This window comes from Fomitiporia mediterranea (assembly GCF_000271605.1).
Source record: "Fomitiporia mediterranea MF3/22 unplaced genomic scaffold FOMMEscaffold_3, whole genome shotgun sequence".
Lineage (NCBI taxonomy): Eukaryota > Fungi > Basidiomycota > Agaricomycetes > Hymenochaetales > Hymenochaetaceae > Fomitiporia > Fomitiporia mediterranea.
The window spans coordinates 866,568-883,055 of NW_006760388.1; the positions used below are offsets into that span (position 1 = coordinate 866,568).

Consider the following 16,488-nt stretch of genomic DNA (forward strand, 5'->3'; position numbering starts at 1 on the left):
GACACAGAAAATACAGTACAACAGTGACCAACAGAGCCGTCAGACGAAAACCGGATCGATAATTGTACAAGGTAAGTTATGTGCCATTAAGGCTTGAAGTGGGAGACAGAGCATCAATTGATGTATTGGAATTATTTATTACTCCAAGACGCGGTCGTTTACGCCGGAGGAGCTAAGAGTCGAGGAAACTGATCGCAACCACGCGCTATCCTTTTTTCTCCTCACATGCTGCGAGCCGACGCGTACAGTTCCTCCGATGACTAAATATGCCATAACACGCACAGAACACGAGTTGTTGGAATAGGATAAATTTGTTGCCTAGTCAAACGTTCCTCCGGCGCCGCCGGAAGGCCGCCTCAGACCCAGTTGCCCAACGACACAAATGTGCACTTTACAGGAATCACGCAATCCGGCCCTGAGAGTCGTACTGGACCTGTCAAGAGGCTGAAGGAAAGAAGCAGATAGGCAGGTCGGACCCAAGCAAATGTACAAATATAACAGAGGTTACCCTGGATGAGACTAGACAGGAATCAGGTGGGCGGTGAGGCAGATTTAGCAAAACTTCCGCGCGCCCCCACATTGTGGCGTTCACGTCTAGATTGATTTTTAGTACGGATTTCAAACCACGTTGCTTCCGGGGCGTTGTGGGTCTTTGAATACGTTCGGCGGGACATCCGGAACACAATCTTGGCCTAGATTCACTATGAGTGTTAACTCCACAGATAAGTTCGCATCAAGTGAATCTAATAGACTCTTGAACAAGTATGGATGAAAGGGACATATCAGAAAGGCAAGACAAAGATTACGATCGAGTGAGATTAGATACTATGCTCAGTTTGATGACGCGTAATTACCCTCACGCCGAGGGCACGTGCCTTTTCTTTTTTTGCTCGTTATTGCATTTACACGACGAACACAATTCGACCTGCCCGTTAACGGAATAATTCACGAAAATGATTCACTACGCAAATACTGCGCTTACTGAAGGGTCGGCCTCGACGTGATAGAACAGCAGCAAAGTGCATTGGAGGGATTTTGCGTATACATGAGATCATTCGTACAAGAGCAATCGGTGTCGTAACGTAACAAAACAAGGAAAGCACGTAGCAAAACACATGAGAGTAAATCGTGGCGGCTATCAAACATCATGATTCAAACAATCAGGAATGAAGAAATGGAGTAGAGAGTCTACGCAAGAGAAGCAGAAGACATTGATTCCTGGCGAGAAGAAGAGTGACTAGGAAAGAAAGATCTACGCGGAGAGAAGTAAAGGTAGTGTGGTTGGCAGATCGGTAGGTGCGCATAGACTTCGGCCCGCTTGTCTTCAGCAGCCTTCGGCACTATGTCCTTTTAACAACAGCTCCTAGAAGTTGCGGCAGAGGAGTAAGCTGTGTGGTCGTCTCCAAGGCTTCAGAACACTGGTGCCTGAGCGATAAAACGGAAATACGCTGGTAATGCGTGTGCGACGGATAACCAAACCTATAATGCACAACTGAGCCTCGGGAAAGGAATTCTGTCGTAATGGAAAAGGACGTACGTTGTAGAGATAAAAACTGCGCTGATCTGCCTTGATGGACTTAAGTGAAACGAAACGTGCTCCAACTGCTATGGCTAGGACATTGAAAGCAAGGGCTACAGTAGTGCTGAGCTGCCAAAGCGTGCTTAATCCGATAGACCACGCCAAAAGCGCGAGCAGAAGAGTAGGACGAGCAACTGTCGGCGCAACAATGGGTAAGGTTTTCCGGCCCACAAGTCGATCACCTTCAGTGTCCTTGAAGTCCTGGGCCTATTTTTGCAGTGAGTTAAACTCATCCCAAAATTGCCTCCATTGTTTGCTTACCTGGATCGTCGTTGCAAAGATCCCTGCACTGCATAGTACAGATAGCCAACTTATATGATCAAGCGCATGTCGATTCGAACCTTGAGATGTGCAGAGGGGGTGTAGACGGTAGACGTTAGTCTCACACGACGTGAGCTCGAAGAATGTAAGAATTACCAGCAATGAGACAAGCTCCAACTTCGAATGACATGAAGCCTAAGGCATTCACGAAATTGCGACCGAACCAGTGACCAGCAGCATAACCCATTTCGTCGTATACATATGTCAGAATGCACAGTGCGATACTCGCATACACAGTTTCAACACTGTAAAAGGATGAGAGTATCCAACACGCCGGGACGAGAACCCAACGCAAAATCAATGCATTGCGCCAAGTGATGCGCTTTGCGGGCAGAGGACGGTCTCGCTTGTTGTACTCGTCTTCTTCTGGTTTCAGCGTCTGGTTTGAGACGTCGAACTGTAGGACATGAAACCAAATCCAGAATATAACATGTGGAAGATGTGAGATATCGCCAAGTGGAGCGGACGCGACGGCCAGAGAAGTCTAAACAGCTAATGTGTGAGCGTGAGGTGTATAGTATTTTCAAAGGGGAAACATACTATAGGTATTACAGTTGTCTTAATGTCTGACTTCGTGAATAAAAATAGCGTCCATAGATGGTACAAGGCGTATGAAGGGAGTTTGACAATGAAACGTAGCACTGGCAAAGCGAAAGACGACAAGAAGTCGACTTCAATTACCAATGAGGATGGCGAGACAGAAGGGAAACAGAACTGGGTGAAGGTACGAGACATCTTGAGATGGGATTCTGAAAACATTCGAGTGGTTCATCTTATATCGCATGAGGCGAGGACCAGCTCTAAACCAACGCTATAATCATAGCGCTTCGCAGTTGTCTCCTCCGATGTGAGTCCGGGACTGCGTACGTCAAAACCTCGTAGGCGGTCCATAAAGAGAAGAAAGGAACACATCAACGATTTCGAACCAGCTAGATCTTGGGAAAGATTGGCGCTCTACCGAATCTGGTCCTCTTTACATCAGGGACAACGAACACGAGGGAAAGGCGGACGAACAGGGAAAGGATATGCCGTCGCTTAACGAAGGTTTGGCGAAGATGCCGCAAATGCTATTTCTTTTAGCCGAAAACCTAAGGATGTACCTACCTCCTAAAGATTACCAAGGGCAATAGGGAAGTCATGCCGTGCACGCATGCTCCTCAGTGTCCCAATATCAATCGAGTCCCAGCCCTCAGTCATGATGCGAGGCAAGTCCAGGGCCGGTTTCCGATCTACTTCACCACTAGGAGACCCTTTTCTGGATGAAAGATGAAACTAAACTTGCACATTCTAATCATGCAGATACTGACACGGCCCATAAACATGACATGTTGTGCTTCACGATTTTTCTAGGTAAGAAGAACCTTTGCAAAGTAAGGATATGCCATGGTACAGTCAAAGTTGGAGAATATTCCTAGCACCTGGTCATTTAAGACGCAAACTCTCGGTTGATCGCCTGCTAGGCCTTTGATCTACTGCCAGAGCTTTTGGCTGCTGCATCGCACCGTTGTATAATCGACCTCCCGTACCCTTGTGCCAATCCTTACCAGTTTGAAACTATGTATTTGTCGCGGTTATTTTTTCATGCGCCTTGAATAGAAATCGACTAGATAACTCCCTAGTGCATGCTTCGTCGGCATTAAGCGATGGAGCACGGTAAGTTCGAAGGATAGCGGAAGTAAAAATATGTCAAGAAGGACATGAGTTATCCGAAGCGTGTACTCACCAAACGTATTTCCGCGCAGGAAATCTTCGCGGCGTCAGGTAACATATATTATTTGGACGATGATTGGCGAGGGATATCTGTACCACGTGGTATACTCTTTACAATCTGTCCGAGGCTGGTAAGGACAAACTAACAGCACACTCGTCATTATGAGCCCAGTGGAAGACTGTTCTTCGGGGTCAAGACAAGTGGTCAAACCATCACAGGACTCACGTTGAAGATACGTTCCTTCAATAGTACTCGCAAGCCTTGTACATGGTTCTAGCAGGACGGAACAGAATGCTGCACCTCTCAAGATAGTCCACATAGAAAACCAATAGTTTGAGGTTAATGCTGGGGAAGCACCGGCTGGTGGTAAGCATGGGGATAAGAATGACCGTTCTCGTAATGCCTGGCAAGTACAAAGACTACCACGCTGTGGAAATTGTTCCATCAGACCTCTATGTTTACTCACTTGAAGCACTTCTGACGCTTTATTTTCCTCGGACATATTGTATTCAGGCATTTAAGGAGAATACTCTGTTCGATTTTGTTCATGTGTTTCGTCCTTGTTACTTCTGAACCGCTGAGTATCCTGGAGCAGCGTCATCTGACGGAGTCTCGGTCAGATTGCGCCCGTTAGCAGACGATTATCGATGCCTAGCGCTAAGAAAGCCGTAACTCTCGGACATGATGCAAGTTCCTCGGTGTTCCGGTTAAGAGTGTCCTTCTTGAAGCGACGACGGCTTTCGAGAAAACAGCGCGGTCCTGAATCAACCGCTTTGGATCCTTGCTCTCGGTTATATGACCCTTTCAGTATCCAGGACGCCAACGAATTGGTACGGCGGCCAGAACGGACAAATCGGACATGAAGGTGTCTGTCTGACTCCCAAGTTTTACTATAATTTTTTCTGTTTCTGGTAGGGTATCACGTGCGAAACGCTTCATTTTCTTGACCACTAGCAAGCCGTCAGAATCGTCGAGGCCATGGTATATATCGGTACATTTTCGATTTTGCTCTAGGAATTCCAATATTTCGTTATTCTTACACTGCGGGGCTCAGACACCAACAAAAACTCGTGTCAGTACCGTATACGTTTGCTAGCACCTGCATTCCGGCAACTCAACAACGACTAACTACATCTCAATTTACCTTACTGCCTTATTACATGCGCGGGAGTTTAACCACGTATCTTCTGGCCACTTAGGATACCTGATTGATGCTGTTTTGTGCATAAACTCATAGCCGAAAGTGCTACAGCCAATCTAGATGCACGGCGTTCCTCCTGTCCTTTCTATACACTAGACTAATTGGACCTATAACGGGCCTTGGAACACGTTGAGAAAGCCTTGCCCATGACTAGCTTATCCTGTATCTCAGTATAGCCGGTCGACAAAACTCACTCATGCCTAGTCCTCTGGTGAATAGCTTGGGGCTATACCACGATTCTTTTCTTGCGGTGCACGATTAGGTGTACGTTACTTTTCTTTGATGTATCTTACAGCCTCATTGGGTAAAGACCGATTCCCGCCGAAGCTTTCACCTGTAGTAGGGATCCATGACGCTCGTCTTTACTACTCAGTGCCCCAAATCTCACAAACGCCATCTTTATGGGCCATCGGCGACCTTAGACTTGCGCAGTGGAATGTCTTTTGCCCTGCCCGAGGACCCCGTTGCAGCGTCAAGAGAGTTGATTGGTACTTAGGTTTGTTAGGAATATTCAAGAGCACAGCTCTTCTTCATTTAAACCACTTCACGCTTTTGGATCATGCAAGATAATCCAGCACACTCATACGAAAAACTGTAAGGTTACAGTGGAGGACCCTTGCTCCGCAAGGCTTGACTAATCGAATGTAATAGGGGCTAAGTTATCATGCACTTTCTCTGGCCTACCCATTAACATGGATGTCAATTGAGTTTAATGCTATTCGAAGGCATCGTGGCTCAGCCTACCAGGCCGAATTTAGCAGTCGATTCACAAGTAGACTCCGACGATTCGGAAGTTCTCCGCGATAGTCAGATATTCCAAAGCAGTCGGAATGCCGGCATCGCCAGCTAACGGCGTCACTGACCGTGTACACCAAAGACACAGGTTTACGACACATGTATTTACGCAAATATAATGCAAACCCGCGGAATGAAGTTCTTGATTGTACTTGGACATACGATAAAGCAGGCGTGATAACTAAAGCATAATGGGCATAGTGGGCGACGGATGATGGTGATCGATGATTACGACACTTGTGTTACACTCTACGTAAAAAACCTCCAAAGCAAAAAGGGACAGCAATAGCCAACGGTGAAAGTAGAAGGATCAAGGCGCAGTGATGTACAGTAGTGAATGTCATGACCAATCGTGGTTAGAGCATAGGTTTAAAACCAGAAAAAACATGACGCTAATTTTCCACAGTAGTAATAACAGTCTGTTTATGCAGTCCATCTAAGATAGACGTGCGGAGTCCGGCTTGCAACGGTGACGAGCACTCTCCATTAGAAGCATCGCCATCATCGTCTATGGTACTGGCATTCTGAGCGGCTGATAGGCGATGTACCACGATGCCCCAGTCAACCCACCAGTCATCCGCCGCATCGTAAGCCTCGTACCCGAATGAATTCCGAAACTCTTCCCACGCACTACGCAGAACGTCTTCGTCCACATTCTCCCAGTCAAGCATGTTCTGCTCGGATGCCCTGGCAAAGCCTGCGTTACGTTCGTCACGAGCAGATCCTGGGGGCAGCGTGGAGAATGTCAAGAGCTCGTTGTCAGTTTGTAGTATGGCATTGCAACGATCCTGACGGATTTTCTGATACGCGGCGAGAAGACGGAGAATTTCTTCCTGATCTCTCGACTGAAGTCGCGAGAACAGGCTGCCCAAGACCGCGCCATCCTCCACCGACAAAGCAACTTCATTCATAGACCCTGCCTAAAACAACATCAGTTGGTATTTATCTTTCTTCACTAGCCGTATTTGACATACACTTGAGAGATGAACGGAGTTTCCGACAAGGACTAGTCTGCCATTATTAGAATACCAACTTTCAATGGGGGTTTGTACGATATGCTGGTTCTCGGCCGCATGAGTACTGAGAGACAGAAGTCGTTGCACTCTGAAAGTAACACATCTCAATCGGTCTGACAACAGCAATTGCACGTAGCTTACTAACCTCTCTTCAAACGCAGAAAAGTCAAGTTCGGATAATGGAACAGTTTGCTTCCATCCATGTGTGCCTGTGTTTTTCGTATCGATATGTTGCACGAGGTAATGATCCGGCGCCTAGGACATAGTCAAAATCGTTACTGGAGCAATTTATAAACAGGTGGATCGCTTACAGCAAGATAACCAAGGGTACATTGTAAATCCCCCATCCATAATGTCCACTACCAGACAGAACTTAATTAGCCCACTGAACAATTCATGAGCAAGATACTGACCGATCCATCTTCTGTTAGCGGTTGAAGAAGCGGGTCCTTCTGTAACGTGTCAACGGGGACAAGATAACTTCGAATGGATGGGAAGAACCCTTGCGTAAGCCAACCTAGTGTCCACCCGCCAAGGAATTAAGCACTCACTTGTACATTTTAAATGGCCCAAGTGGATGAACTTCTTTTTTCCCTACAATCTTTTCACGTAGGAGGCTATAGGTCCCATCTGCACCGACAATCAAGTCTGCATTGATTCTTGACCCGTCCTCAAGAAGCACAAATGTGCAATCTTTATCCACATCAATCACAGTCGTGTTGTAGTCGATTTTCACACCGGAGCGCAATGCGATGTCACGGATCAACTCATACAGATCGCCATACTGATAGCGTTCACGAAGAGAAGGGTAGGTTATAGTTAGAACCCCGGCGGTGCGGGACGGTGAAGACCATGGGAAAGATGAAAACGATGCGTACCCGCATATTGTACATATCAGCTTGTAGCTCTTTCATCAGCTCCTTATGATAAATAAGGGTGCTCTGTAGCTCGCCAGTCATGCCTGTTGAGCCATTCCCGATAGTATTGCATACGGAGGTACGAATAACGAAGGAAGCCAGTCGCACAGACAGAGTTCAAATCAGTCAAACCGCGGCCCGGGAAGAATGATCGGAGAGAACCCACCGTCGACGAAGTTTATTTTTGGGCATTGTGTGATCCCTCTCGCCTTCAGCTGTTCTCCAACACCCCAATGCAGTAACAACTTCGCCATATTCGGTGGTATACGCATCGCAGTACAAGTCTGCGTGCTGACGTCAGAGCGCAACGCTTATCTGATCGGTTGAAGCACTGCTCACCGTAAGTTTTCCATTTGACTTCTCCAATACACGTACGTTGTGACCAGCTTGCTTGAGGTTGTACGCTGCAGACAGGCCTGCAATACTCCCACCCACGATGACTACATCCAGCGTAACAGCTGCACGCCGGTGGAAGAGGTTTTCATAAACAGGAGAAGTAGGAAAAGGCATGACAGGAATACGAGGGTGAGGCAGTTTGGAAGGCGTCATTGCCGGAGAAGTCATTGGCCTTATATGTCGGATGTACGGGCGTCGGAAAGAATCGAAAGCAACGATGCTCTCACGGCCTCCTACTAGGAAACGGGGAGCTGGAAAGGAGAGTTAGAAGGTTTGTTGCAGATGTACGGATGGTCGCTATAGGATAGAAGCAGTCTATGGACATGATATATTTAACGGAAGGGCAAGGGTTCCAGAACTAGGACGTTTATGTCAAGGAAGACGCCTAAAAACCGACTGTCAATAGGATTCCAGGGGCGCAGGCGCTTGCCTCGCGAGCTAATTGTCTGTCCTCTACTGCGATTTCCCATGTAAACATGACCGAAATCCATCTTCCACGATCATATACAAGGGTATGTTCTCCTTGTGGAAGGGCTCAAATGGTTAGAAGGGTCATTTAGTCTCCTTCGTCATGCCTTCATTCAAGTTCGTTGATTTCAGCCTTTGCAAGGATGCTGAAATTAAATCAAACGCCCCTTCTTTTTACTTGATAATTCAGGACTAGTGCAAACTTCACATCAGAGATGAGACAGTTGGACTTATGCTTCCGAAATTTCAGGGTTGAAATTTCTACAAAGAAACGACGTAACGCGTAGTACTAGTCACGCTTATCAGACGCCCAAATTATTTTTGTCCATCTTGCACGGCACGAATGGGTTTGCTTCAAAACCGTTTCCACAAGCGTTAGTTTATTAATCACAATATTCGCATGATTCATTCAGTGCCGTGCAGAAAGTGTGTCTTGAATAAATAGAAGAAGTTATCAGTCAGAATTTCGACCAGTAGAGGCTTGTTTGGTCCCTGCGACGTAAAGCAACAGTTACCCGAAGTGTAAGAGCTCACAAGTATGCAGCAGCAGTATTTAATTAGAACTGAGAGGCAATGTCGGCTGAAAGGGACAGAAGAAAAAACGCCTGCTGGGAGACAATATCAGGGATTGTATGATGGCAATACGTAGCAATCGTGCCGCCTTACTGAAGGCATTTATATACTATCACAAGTATGAAAGGAAAGATGCCATGTGCAATGAGAGTGATCAGCCTCAAATAACAGCCTCCAACCGGGATACGCCTGACTTAAAAACTCCAAGGGGTGGAACGTTGTTCTGAACATCAGAACAATGTGTCCAGACCTTGACGCGAAGGACGGCCTACCAAGCAAAGATGCAGACTGAGCCTGAATATATAACTATATAAAGACACTAATTGCGAGACTAATATGACAAAACAAGGAGAATAAGAAATGGAGAAATAACAAGACATGGAAGGAAAGCATATATAGACATTGGATCCGAGGGGTCATACGGACTTTCTTGAATTTATGGATAGAATAGCTTACGATTGCTTGTCTGGTTTGCGATGGTGTACAGCGATGCAAATGCGATGCAATACGAATCGAAGACGATCTAAGATGACGGCGCATGAGGGGTATGGATAATGAAGGTTGAAGATATAGTGCATTGAATCCCACGATGACGAAGTGTGCAAGGTGAAAGAAAAGAATCAAGGAACCCATATAAAATTTTGGCGCAACTTTTCTCCCTATAATGGCTGATTCTCTGCCTGCAATGCCGCGACTTCCAGAGCATGTCGACGTGCCTCTGTCTTGAGTTGTGGTAAATCTGTCGCAAGGTCCACCATCGACCGTTCGTCCCAACGCGCAAGTGCCCACTCGCGTACAAACACGCTCACCTGAGAAAAATACTGAGCAAGAACTATTGATCGCTTCGCTGGCAAACATACCTTGAGGTATCGCTTAGAGGCATACTTCTTGTAAAATGACTCATGAGCAATTGGCTTTAAGATGTAGTTGAGCATAAGATTGGCGGTCGGAATAAGCGCTTCTTCGGGGTATGACGAGTAGTGTCGGAGGTTCGGTGTCTGATTTCACATGTCAGTAAAAATCACGTAGTATGCGCAGCGCTGCTTACCCAGTCCGGACAATCAAGTACTAGTCGCGCAAGCCACATTGAGGCAGCAGCCAAAAGTGACGGCGGAGCAGCAATCAACCGCCACTCAAGGCACCCAATTTCAGTGAGGTACTTTCCAATCGTGCGCACCTGCACATTGTAGTCGTCGGCTTTGCTTATTCGTCGTAAGAAGTTCAGCGGGCAGGGATAGCTCATGTTCCAATCAATAGTTTTGAGGATGTATTTCTCAGCCTGAAGAATTTCTTGCTCGCTGTATGACGAGTCTGCGCAGTAAACAAAATTTGTAACTGACGGCGCGACCGTCTCCTCAACCTTTGCGGCGACGAACATGCACGTGACTCCAACCAGTTGGAGTTTTGCCAAAGAAACGACTCGAGCAGACAAGAATCGGTCGATTAAGTTGACACACAGGAATAATGTTTCCGGTAGAAGCTTGAAGCGAGAGTGCACTTGAATGAGCCAGTCCATGAGGATACCACGCATTTTCCATGCAAGTTCTTTTTGGTTCTCCATGTAGTTAGGATTAGGCATAGTTGTTTGCTGCGACAATGATAACGTCAGCTAAAGGATACAAGTTATATGGCCAAATGAAACATACCTCTAAAGCCTTGAGATAGTCAAAGATATCCGCAACGTACTCGGCGACCATGAGGGGATCATCTTCATCATCCTTGTCTAAATCGTCCCAATCCCGTAGTTCTTCTACTTTCTGCTGAGAGCTACCGGGAACGGCATCGTCTTCCTCTAATACGGGTTCGGATTCCTCCACGATGTTCTCGAGGAGAGCCTTATCGCCAACTTCTATAATTTCATCGCCGATTTCTGAAGACGTCTTCCTACGCTTAGATGCTGGCTCATCGTCTGTATCGGGCTCAATGCGGGCCACAGGAGCTCTTCGGTGGACCGTCCTCCGGACGGTGGTTGAGGTGACTGTAGTCGATCGAACACTGCGCCGAGTAGATTGGGTCGGCTTAGGTACTTCGACAACCGGGACGGGTTTCGTAGGATGATCAACGGACATAGGCTCGGACTTCTGCACCTTGTTGTGAGTAACAGTACTTCTCGTATTCCGAGTAGCCACGGGACGCAGTGGTGCACGGGATGCCATCGTCGACGTTGTATTTGAAGAAGCTGGTTTGGACGGTTTCGCCGTAGTTGCCTCCTTGCCTTTGCCCTTGGAATCGGGAACCGCTCGTACCCTGTTGTTGACGGACTTGCCTGTGACTTCTCCTAAAGCCTCGCGCTTGCGCTTCTGTATGTTAGCATCGGCCAGAGCAGAAGCACGAGTAGCCACGCCTGTAGCGGCAGCGGACGATGAAGACGGCGGTTTTGAGCGGGTAGTGATCCGGGAAGGACGAGCATTAGCATTTTCGTTATCCTTCGTGGTGACAGCGCGAGTCGCGCGAGTTACTCGCCGAGTCTGCAGAGCAATCGGAGTGGATGAGTTGAGTGACCATGACTGATGTTGAACTTTCGCCGAAGACGTTGGAGATAACTTACAGGTATATTCGACGACATGGCGACCGGCAAGGGGAAAGGATGATCGAACAGAAAGGCTCTGAGGGGCGAATGGTCGTCGTTGTCGGCGTCGGTGAGGGAGAGCAAAAGAGATGGTAGTGGCTGAAGAGCAGGATCGGCTCGGGCCATTTAAACAGTGGCAACATGAACCGAACGCGTCTGCACAAACAGGCACAAGCAACGCGTAACGCGCGCGTCACACTCTTTTTCTGTCGGCCACTGCACACCTCAAGGGTCAAGGAGTCATGCAATAATCTATTATATTTGCATCTCTGCTGCTTTCGACGATTATGCTAATATGCAGGGCTTGTCGCAGACAATTCCATTCTTCTGCACTAGTCAGGGCGACGGACAACTCGAAGGCGTACGCAAAGACACTCCGACTCCCGAAGTCAGCCTTTCCGCAGTGGTGTGACCCGCAAAAGTCTGAATTGCCGTTCCGGAGTAAAATATCGGGTAGTCTGTACAAGTGGCAGGTACGTATAAGTTGTGCTTCTCGCAAATCTGGATGAATTGATGAATTTCTTCTTTTTTCAGGAGAAATTTACAGATCGTCCACTCTTCGTATTTCATGATGGGCCACCATACGCCAATGGAAACCTTCACATGGGTCTGTCGTTCCCCATGCTCGCATTTATTATTATATAGTAACTGGTTTCGAAGGCCATGCGATGAACAAGATTCTAAAGGACATGATAAATCGGTTTCAGCTTCTTCAGGGTAGAAGAGTCAAGTGAGTATGTTCTCTCGTTTTCTTACTTCTCTCTTCGCGTTAGCGATGGATCGGAACACCGTCAGCGAGCTCTCAGACGTCTCCCCTCTGTGTTGTATGATCTCTCAAGCAGGCTCAGTTTTGTATAACTCTTCAGTATACTCATTAAGGGCGTTTCAAGTTATCTTGCGATGCTCGAACGCCTCTGGCTGCTTTAGCTGCTCAGTTGTGCCCCACAACGCTCGGTTGCATGTGAATCATATCTTAGCTATACAATCTAACATTACTATGGTACATTCTCGCTAACAACTCGTAGTTATATTCCAGGATGGGATTGTCACGGATTACCAATAGAAGCTAAAACATTGAAAGAGCTGAAGGTTCGCAGTTCTCCAGTTTCTGAAATATATATTAATAAATAGCAGAAAGAAGCGCACGACCTTCCGGCTCATATCATTCGTTCGGCCGCGAAGACCGTAGCAGAGCGTGAGATCGAGGTACAAAAGGAGGAGTTCCAGGAATTAGGTATCATGGCGAATTGGAGCAAAGAAGGAACTTACCGGACCCTTGGTAGGCATGCGAAATTGGTCCAAATCCGTATCTCTCATACTCGCTTTTAGACAGATCCTATGAGCTTCGACAACTTCGCATGTTTCAGAAAATGGTTGAGAAAGGTCGGATTACTCCGCCTGGCTTCATACCAGATATTTAACTATTCATCAGGGCTCATTTACAGGCAATACCGCCCGGTACATTACTCGCCATCCTCGCGTTCGGCACTGGCCGAAGCCGAACTCGAGTATCGCGATGATCACGTCTCTCGGTCTGTATACGTCCTCTTCACCTTGGATTCGTCAACAGTCTCTTTCAACCCTCTGTTCGCGGAGCTTTTACAAACCAATAGACGTCCCATTAAATTGATGGTCTGGACGACTACTCCATGGACTCTGACTGCAAACATGGTAAGTTGGCGGATTAACTTCGCCTCCTTGTTCTGACATTTCGTTCAGGGGATCGCAGTTAACCAGGAGTTACGGTACAGCATCTTGGAGACAAGATCGGGTGAAAGCATTATCGTTGCGCAAGACCGTATTCTGGCCCTGCAAGCTATTCTTGGAGATGTTAAGGAGTCACTCGTCGTCAGAGGTAATTGGAATAGTTGACATAACTTTGAATTTTCAGATTAATCCCGAGTCAGGTACGGACCTCGTTGGGTTGAGCTATCTTCCTCTGTTTCCAGACACACCTCGAAGCATCGCACCTTTCAAAGTCATTTCAGCGGCGCATGTGACCTCCGATTCTGGGACTGGTCTTGTTCATTGTGCTCCAGCTCACGGTGCAGAAGACTATTCGTTGTTCCGTGCTCAAAATCTTCTTCGTGCTCAAGGTCCGGGTTCGCTCATTTGCCACGTCGATAGCGAAGGACGCTATAATCGTGCCATCATTGATGCCGTCGGTGAAACTGTTGGACAAAGACTATTAGGCCTTGACGTCTTAATGCGAGGCACAAATTTGATTATAGAAATGTTAAAGGAGATGAAAGGCGTGCTAATGAGTGAGGAACGGATCACTCACCGATATCCTTACGATTGGAAGACTGATAAGCCAATTATCGTGACGTACGTTACCACATATATAACCACACCCATAACCTCGTTACTAATTCATGCCTAAGTGCGACTTTGCAATGGTTTACAAGTCTCAAATCCATTAAAGAGGAGGCGTTGGATGCTCTTAAAAACGTGATCTTCCATCCGGCTGAATGTATGTTTCTGAAAATTGATGATAAAACCCACACTGACTGACGCTGGCTCCTGATAGCTCGCAACCGTCTTGAGTCCTTCGTCCGGTCCCGTTCGGAATGGTGTATTTCTAGGCAGCGCGTATGGGGTGCCCCGATACCGTCTTTACATCATCTACCGAGTGGTGAAGCAGTCTTGACACAAGATTCACTAGCTCACATTTTGTCTGTATTGGAGGACAAGGGTCCCGGATACTGGTGGGATGGTCCTGTTGCTGAATTCATTCCGTCTTCCATGCGCAAAAACCGGAGCGTGTCGTCTCTGAATCGCGAGTGGGCTAAAGGCTCGGATACTATGGATGTTTGGTTCGATAGTGGGAGTTCCTGGTCTCTTCTCGAAGAGAAAGGATTTCGTTCTGCGAGTGACGGTGCCCCCGCATATGCAGATGTGTGCCTGGAAGGATCGGATCAGCACCGTGGATGGTTCCAGAGTATGCTGCTCACCGCAATTGCAGCCAGTGAAAAGGATGGATATACGCGTATTCTTCCATATAAGTCGCTCGTCACCCATGGGATGGTTCTTGATCAAGCAGGCAAGAAGATGAGCAAGAGCTTGGGGAATGTCATGAGCCCCATGACGATTATCCGGGGCGGAAAAGTATGTCCATTCGCCAATCATTCATATAAAGCTGTTGACTTCTTTCATTTCAAGGATAAGAAGAAAGAACCTGCATACGGCGCTGACGTGCTGCGATACTGGGTCGCTTCGGTGGAATTCTGGCGTGATGCTCCGTTAGGGCCAACGGTACTCGCACAAGCTGTCGAGGCATTGAGGAAGATACGTAATACGGCAAGATTCATGTTGGGCAATATCGGTGACCTCGGAAATCAAGGAGAGATCATGTGTGTGGGTGAACAGAACATGAACATTGTAAGCTCTCGTTGATTGGCCGCAGAAGCGCAACTGATTGTCGCTGTAGGCAGACAGATATGTTATGCGTGAACTTTTCCACCTCGAAAGCTCTGTTTTGAACCATTACAAGCAATTGAACTTTCCTAGAGGTTTGTGCAGTGTTGTTCGATGGGAATGAAACGCTGATTCTTGTCTGTGCCAGTGGTTCAAGCGATCTCACGCTTCGCTAACATTACTTTGTCCGCTCTGTATTTTGATATCACAAAAGATGTCCTGTATGCCCACAGGCTTGACAGTACAGAGAGAAGAGCGGTTGTCTATGTTCTCAACCAAGTAAGTGGGCATGCGTGCTACGTATTTGCCATACACCTAACCATCTTCACGGCAGGTTTTGGAACGTTTGACTCTCATGCTTGCACCTATCACACCTCATCTTGCAGAAGAGATCAACCACTATCGAAACGGTGCTCGAATAGAAAAGTCAGACTGGCCGTCAGTATTTGTGAAACGCTGGACACCGTTGGTGGGCTCTCTTCCTTAGACTACCTCGATAGCCTCAGCTGAATATGTTACATCAGTCGAGTGACCCTAGTGAATCTAAATGGGATAATGACCGAGTATTAGCGGATATGGATGTTCTCTTGAAAATACGTGATACGGTTCTGGGTTTGCTGGAACAAGCTCGTGGCCAGAAGTATGTTTCGTATCACACCTTTCCCTTGCTATCATTAAAGTGGAATTTCCAGAGATTTGCGAAGCTCGCTTGAAGCGGAGGTGGATATTATCATTCCGGATTATGAATGGCTAGACCGTGAGGGCGAACTGGCAAGAGTACTTCGTCAGCAGAGTGCGTTATCAATCGCTTTCTATTTATCACTTGCTTAAGGCGAGTACAGGAGACTTTCTAAAAACGTTGTTCATCGTTTCGGACGTTTCAATCGTTGACGAGGGTTCTCTTGGGGCGAGTGGTGACGGGTGGGTGTATACATCGTCGTTTGATGCGTCTGGTAAGAATAAGTGCATCATTCGATTACTTTGAGGACTTACGCTTCGCTTAGACACGGAAGAGAGTTTGGGAATCCGACTTCGACCGGCAACTCGAGCAAAATGCCCGCGGTGTTGGACGTACACACGTCACGACTCGGACGAACTGTGTGGAAGATGCAGCGACGCAGTGCAATGTACGGAATAAAATAAGGATAGAAAAACCATACAGCATAGAGTACTGTAGATGTGAATAATTTGGTAATTACAATAACGCACTCCCCCTCTCATTCTTTTAGTCTTGCTGACGCCAGTACTTCGACATCTCCGAATTTTTTCAGAGTCTTCTTTTCATGTGGTGGGTGATACGTACTCGAGTGGCCATTCATCCTCAATGCCTATCTGTTCGTGGCAAACGTATTTTACTGAAGAAAATATGATCGAGCCTGCTTCCTAGACTACAGCTAGAGTAGTGTTGTTGACATAAGTATATTTACACTGTATGCGCAGAGTTTTTGAGTTTGTGAGACGATCACCGGGAAAATAGCTGATAAATTCGACAAATCTTTCACGACGCAGACTCTACCGACACAAC

The 16,488-nt window shown here is 47.1% G+C and overlaps 6 protein-coding genes across 6 annotated transcripts; 1 reads left to right on the forward strand and 5 right to left on the reverse strand.

The window, feature by feature from the left end:
• Positions 1 to 1,131: 1,131 nt before the first annotated feature.
• Positions 1,132 to 2,710, reverse strand: FOMMEDRAFT_103397 (uncharacterized protein). The gene is made up of 5 exons (XM_007263467.1): positions 2,441 to 2,710; positions 1,997 to 2,384; positions 1,841 to 1,920; positions 1,538 to 1,786; positions 1,132 to 1,479 (listed from the first exon to the last, which is right to left on the reverse strand). Exons 1-5 carry the CDS (start codon positions 2,657 to 2,659, stop codon positions 1,411 to 1,413), a joined length of 1,005 nt encoding a protein of 334 aa, XP_007263529.1. The 5' UTR covers positions 2,660 to 2,710; the 3' UTR covers positions 1,132 to 1,410.
• Positions 2,711 to 2,935: 225 nt separating this feature from the next.
• On the reverse strand, positions 2,936 to 3,227 carry FOMMEDRAFT_152686 (uncharacterized protein; the record flags this gene model as incomplete). The annotated part of the gene is made up of 3 exons (XM_007263468.1): positions 2,936 to 2,967; positions 3,019 to 3,155; positions 3,208 to 3,227. 3 exons carry the CDS (start codon positions 3,225 to 3,227, stop codon positions 2,936 to 2,938), a joined length of 189 nt encoding a protein of 62 aa, XP_007263530.1.
• A 2,534-nt stretch (positions 3,228 to 5,761) lies between these two features.
• FOMMEDRAFT_144963 (FAD/NAD-binding domain-containing protein) lies at positions 5,762 to 8,050 on the reverse strand (the record flags this gene model as incomplete). Its single annotated transcript, XM_007263469.1, has 9 exons — positions 5,762 to 6,527; positions 6,582 to 6,711; positions 6,769 to 6,878; positions 6,935 to 6,982; positions 7,037 to 7,103; positions 7,175 to 7,407; positions 7,502 to 7,584; positions 7,707 to 7,824; positions 7,880 to 8,050. 9 exons carry the CDS (start codon positions 8,048 to 8,050, stop codon positions 6,000 to 6,002), a joined length of 1,488 nt encoding a protein of 495 aa, XP_007263531.1. The 3' UTR covers positions 5,762 to 5,999.
• A 152-nt stretch (positions 8,051 to 8,202) lies between these two features.
• FOMMEDRAFT_138868 (uncharacterized protein) lies at positions 8,203 to 8,725 on the reverse strand. Its single transcript, XM_007263470.1, has one exon. It carries the CDS (start codon positions 8,425 to 8,427, stop codon positions 8,269 to 8,271), a length of 159 nt encoding a protein of 52 aa, XP_007263532.1. The 5' UTR covers positions 8,428 to 8,725; the 3' UTR covers positions 8,203 to 8,268.
• Positions 8,726 to 9,342: 617 nt separating this feature from the next.
• Positions 9,343 to 11,635, reverse strand: FOMMEDRAFT_138869 (uncharacterized protein). The gene is made up of 5 exons (XM_007263471.1): positions 11,526 to 11,635; positions 10,624 to 11,445; positions 10,026 to 10,565; positions 9,838 to 9,975; positions 9,343 to 9,786 (listed from the first exon to the last, which is right to left on the reverse strand). The coding sequence occupies exons 1-5, from the start codon at positions 11,541 to 11,543 to the stop codon at positions 9,637 to 9,639; spliced, it is 1,668 nt and encodes a 555-aa protein (XP_007263533.1). The 5' UTR covers positions 11,544 to 11,635; the 3' UTR covers positions 9,343 to 9,636.
• Positions 11,636 to 11,777: 142 nt separating this feature from the next.
• Positions 11,778 to 16,177, forward strand: FOMMEDRAFT_138870 (isoleucyl-tRNA synthetase). The gene is made up of 19 exons (XM_007263472.1): positions 11,778 to 12,019; positions 12,081 to 12,153; positions 12,207 to 12,276; positions 12,572 to 12,635; positions 12,681 to 12,825; positions 12,876 to 12,929; positions 12,979 to 13,217; positions 13,266 to 13,401; positions 13,454 to 13,874; positions 13,931 to 14,019; positions 14,077 to 14,654; positions 14,709 to 14,927; positions 14,977 to 15,058; positions 15,112 to 15,242; positions 15,298 to 15,432; positions 15,488 to 15,603; positions 15,656 to 15,756; positions 15,806 to 15,916; positions 15,968 to 16,177. The coding sequence occupies exons 1-19, from the start codon at positions 11,834 to 11,836 to the stop codon at positions 16,099 to 16,101; spliced, it is 3,084 nt and encodes a 1,027-aa protein (XP_007263534.1). The 5' UTR covers positions 11,778 to 11,833; the 3' UTR covers positions 16,102 to 16,177.
• Positions 16,178 to 16,488: the final 311 nt, after the last annotated feature.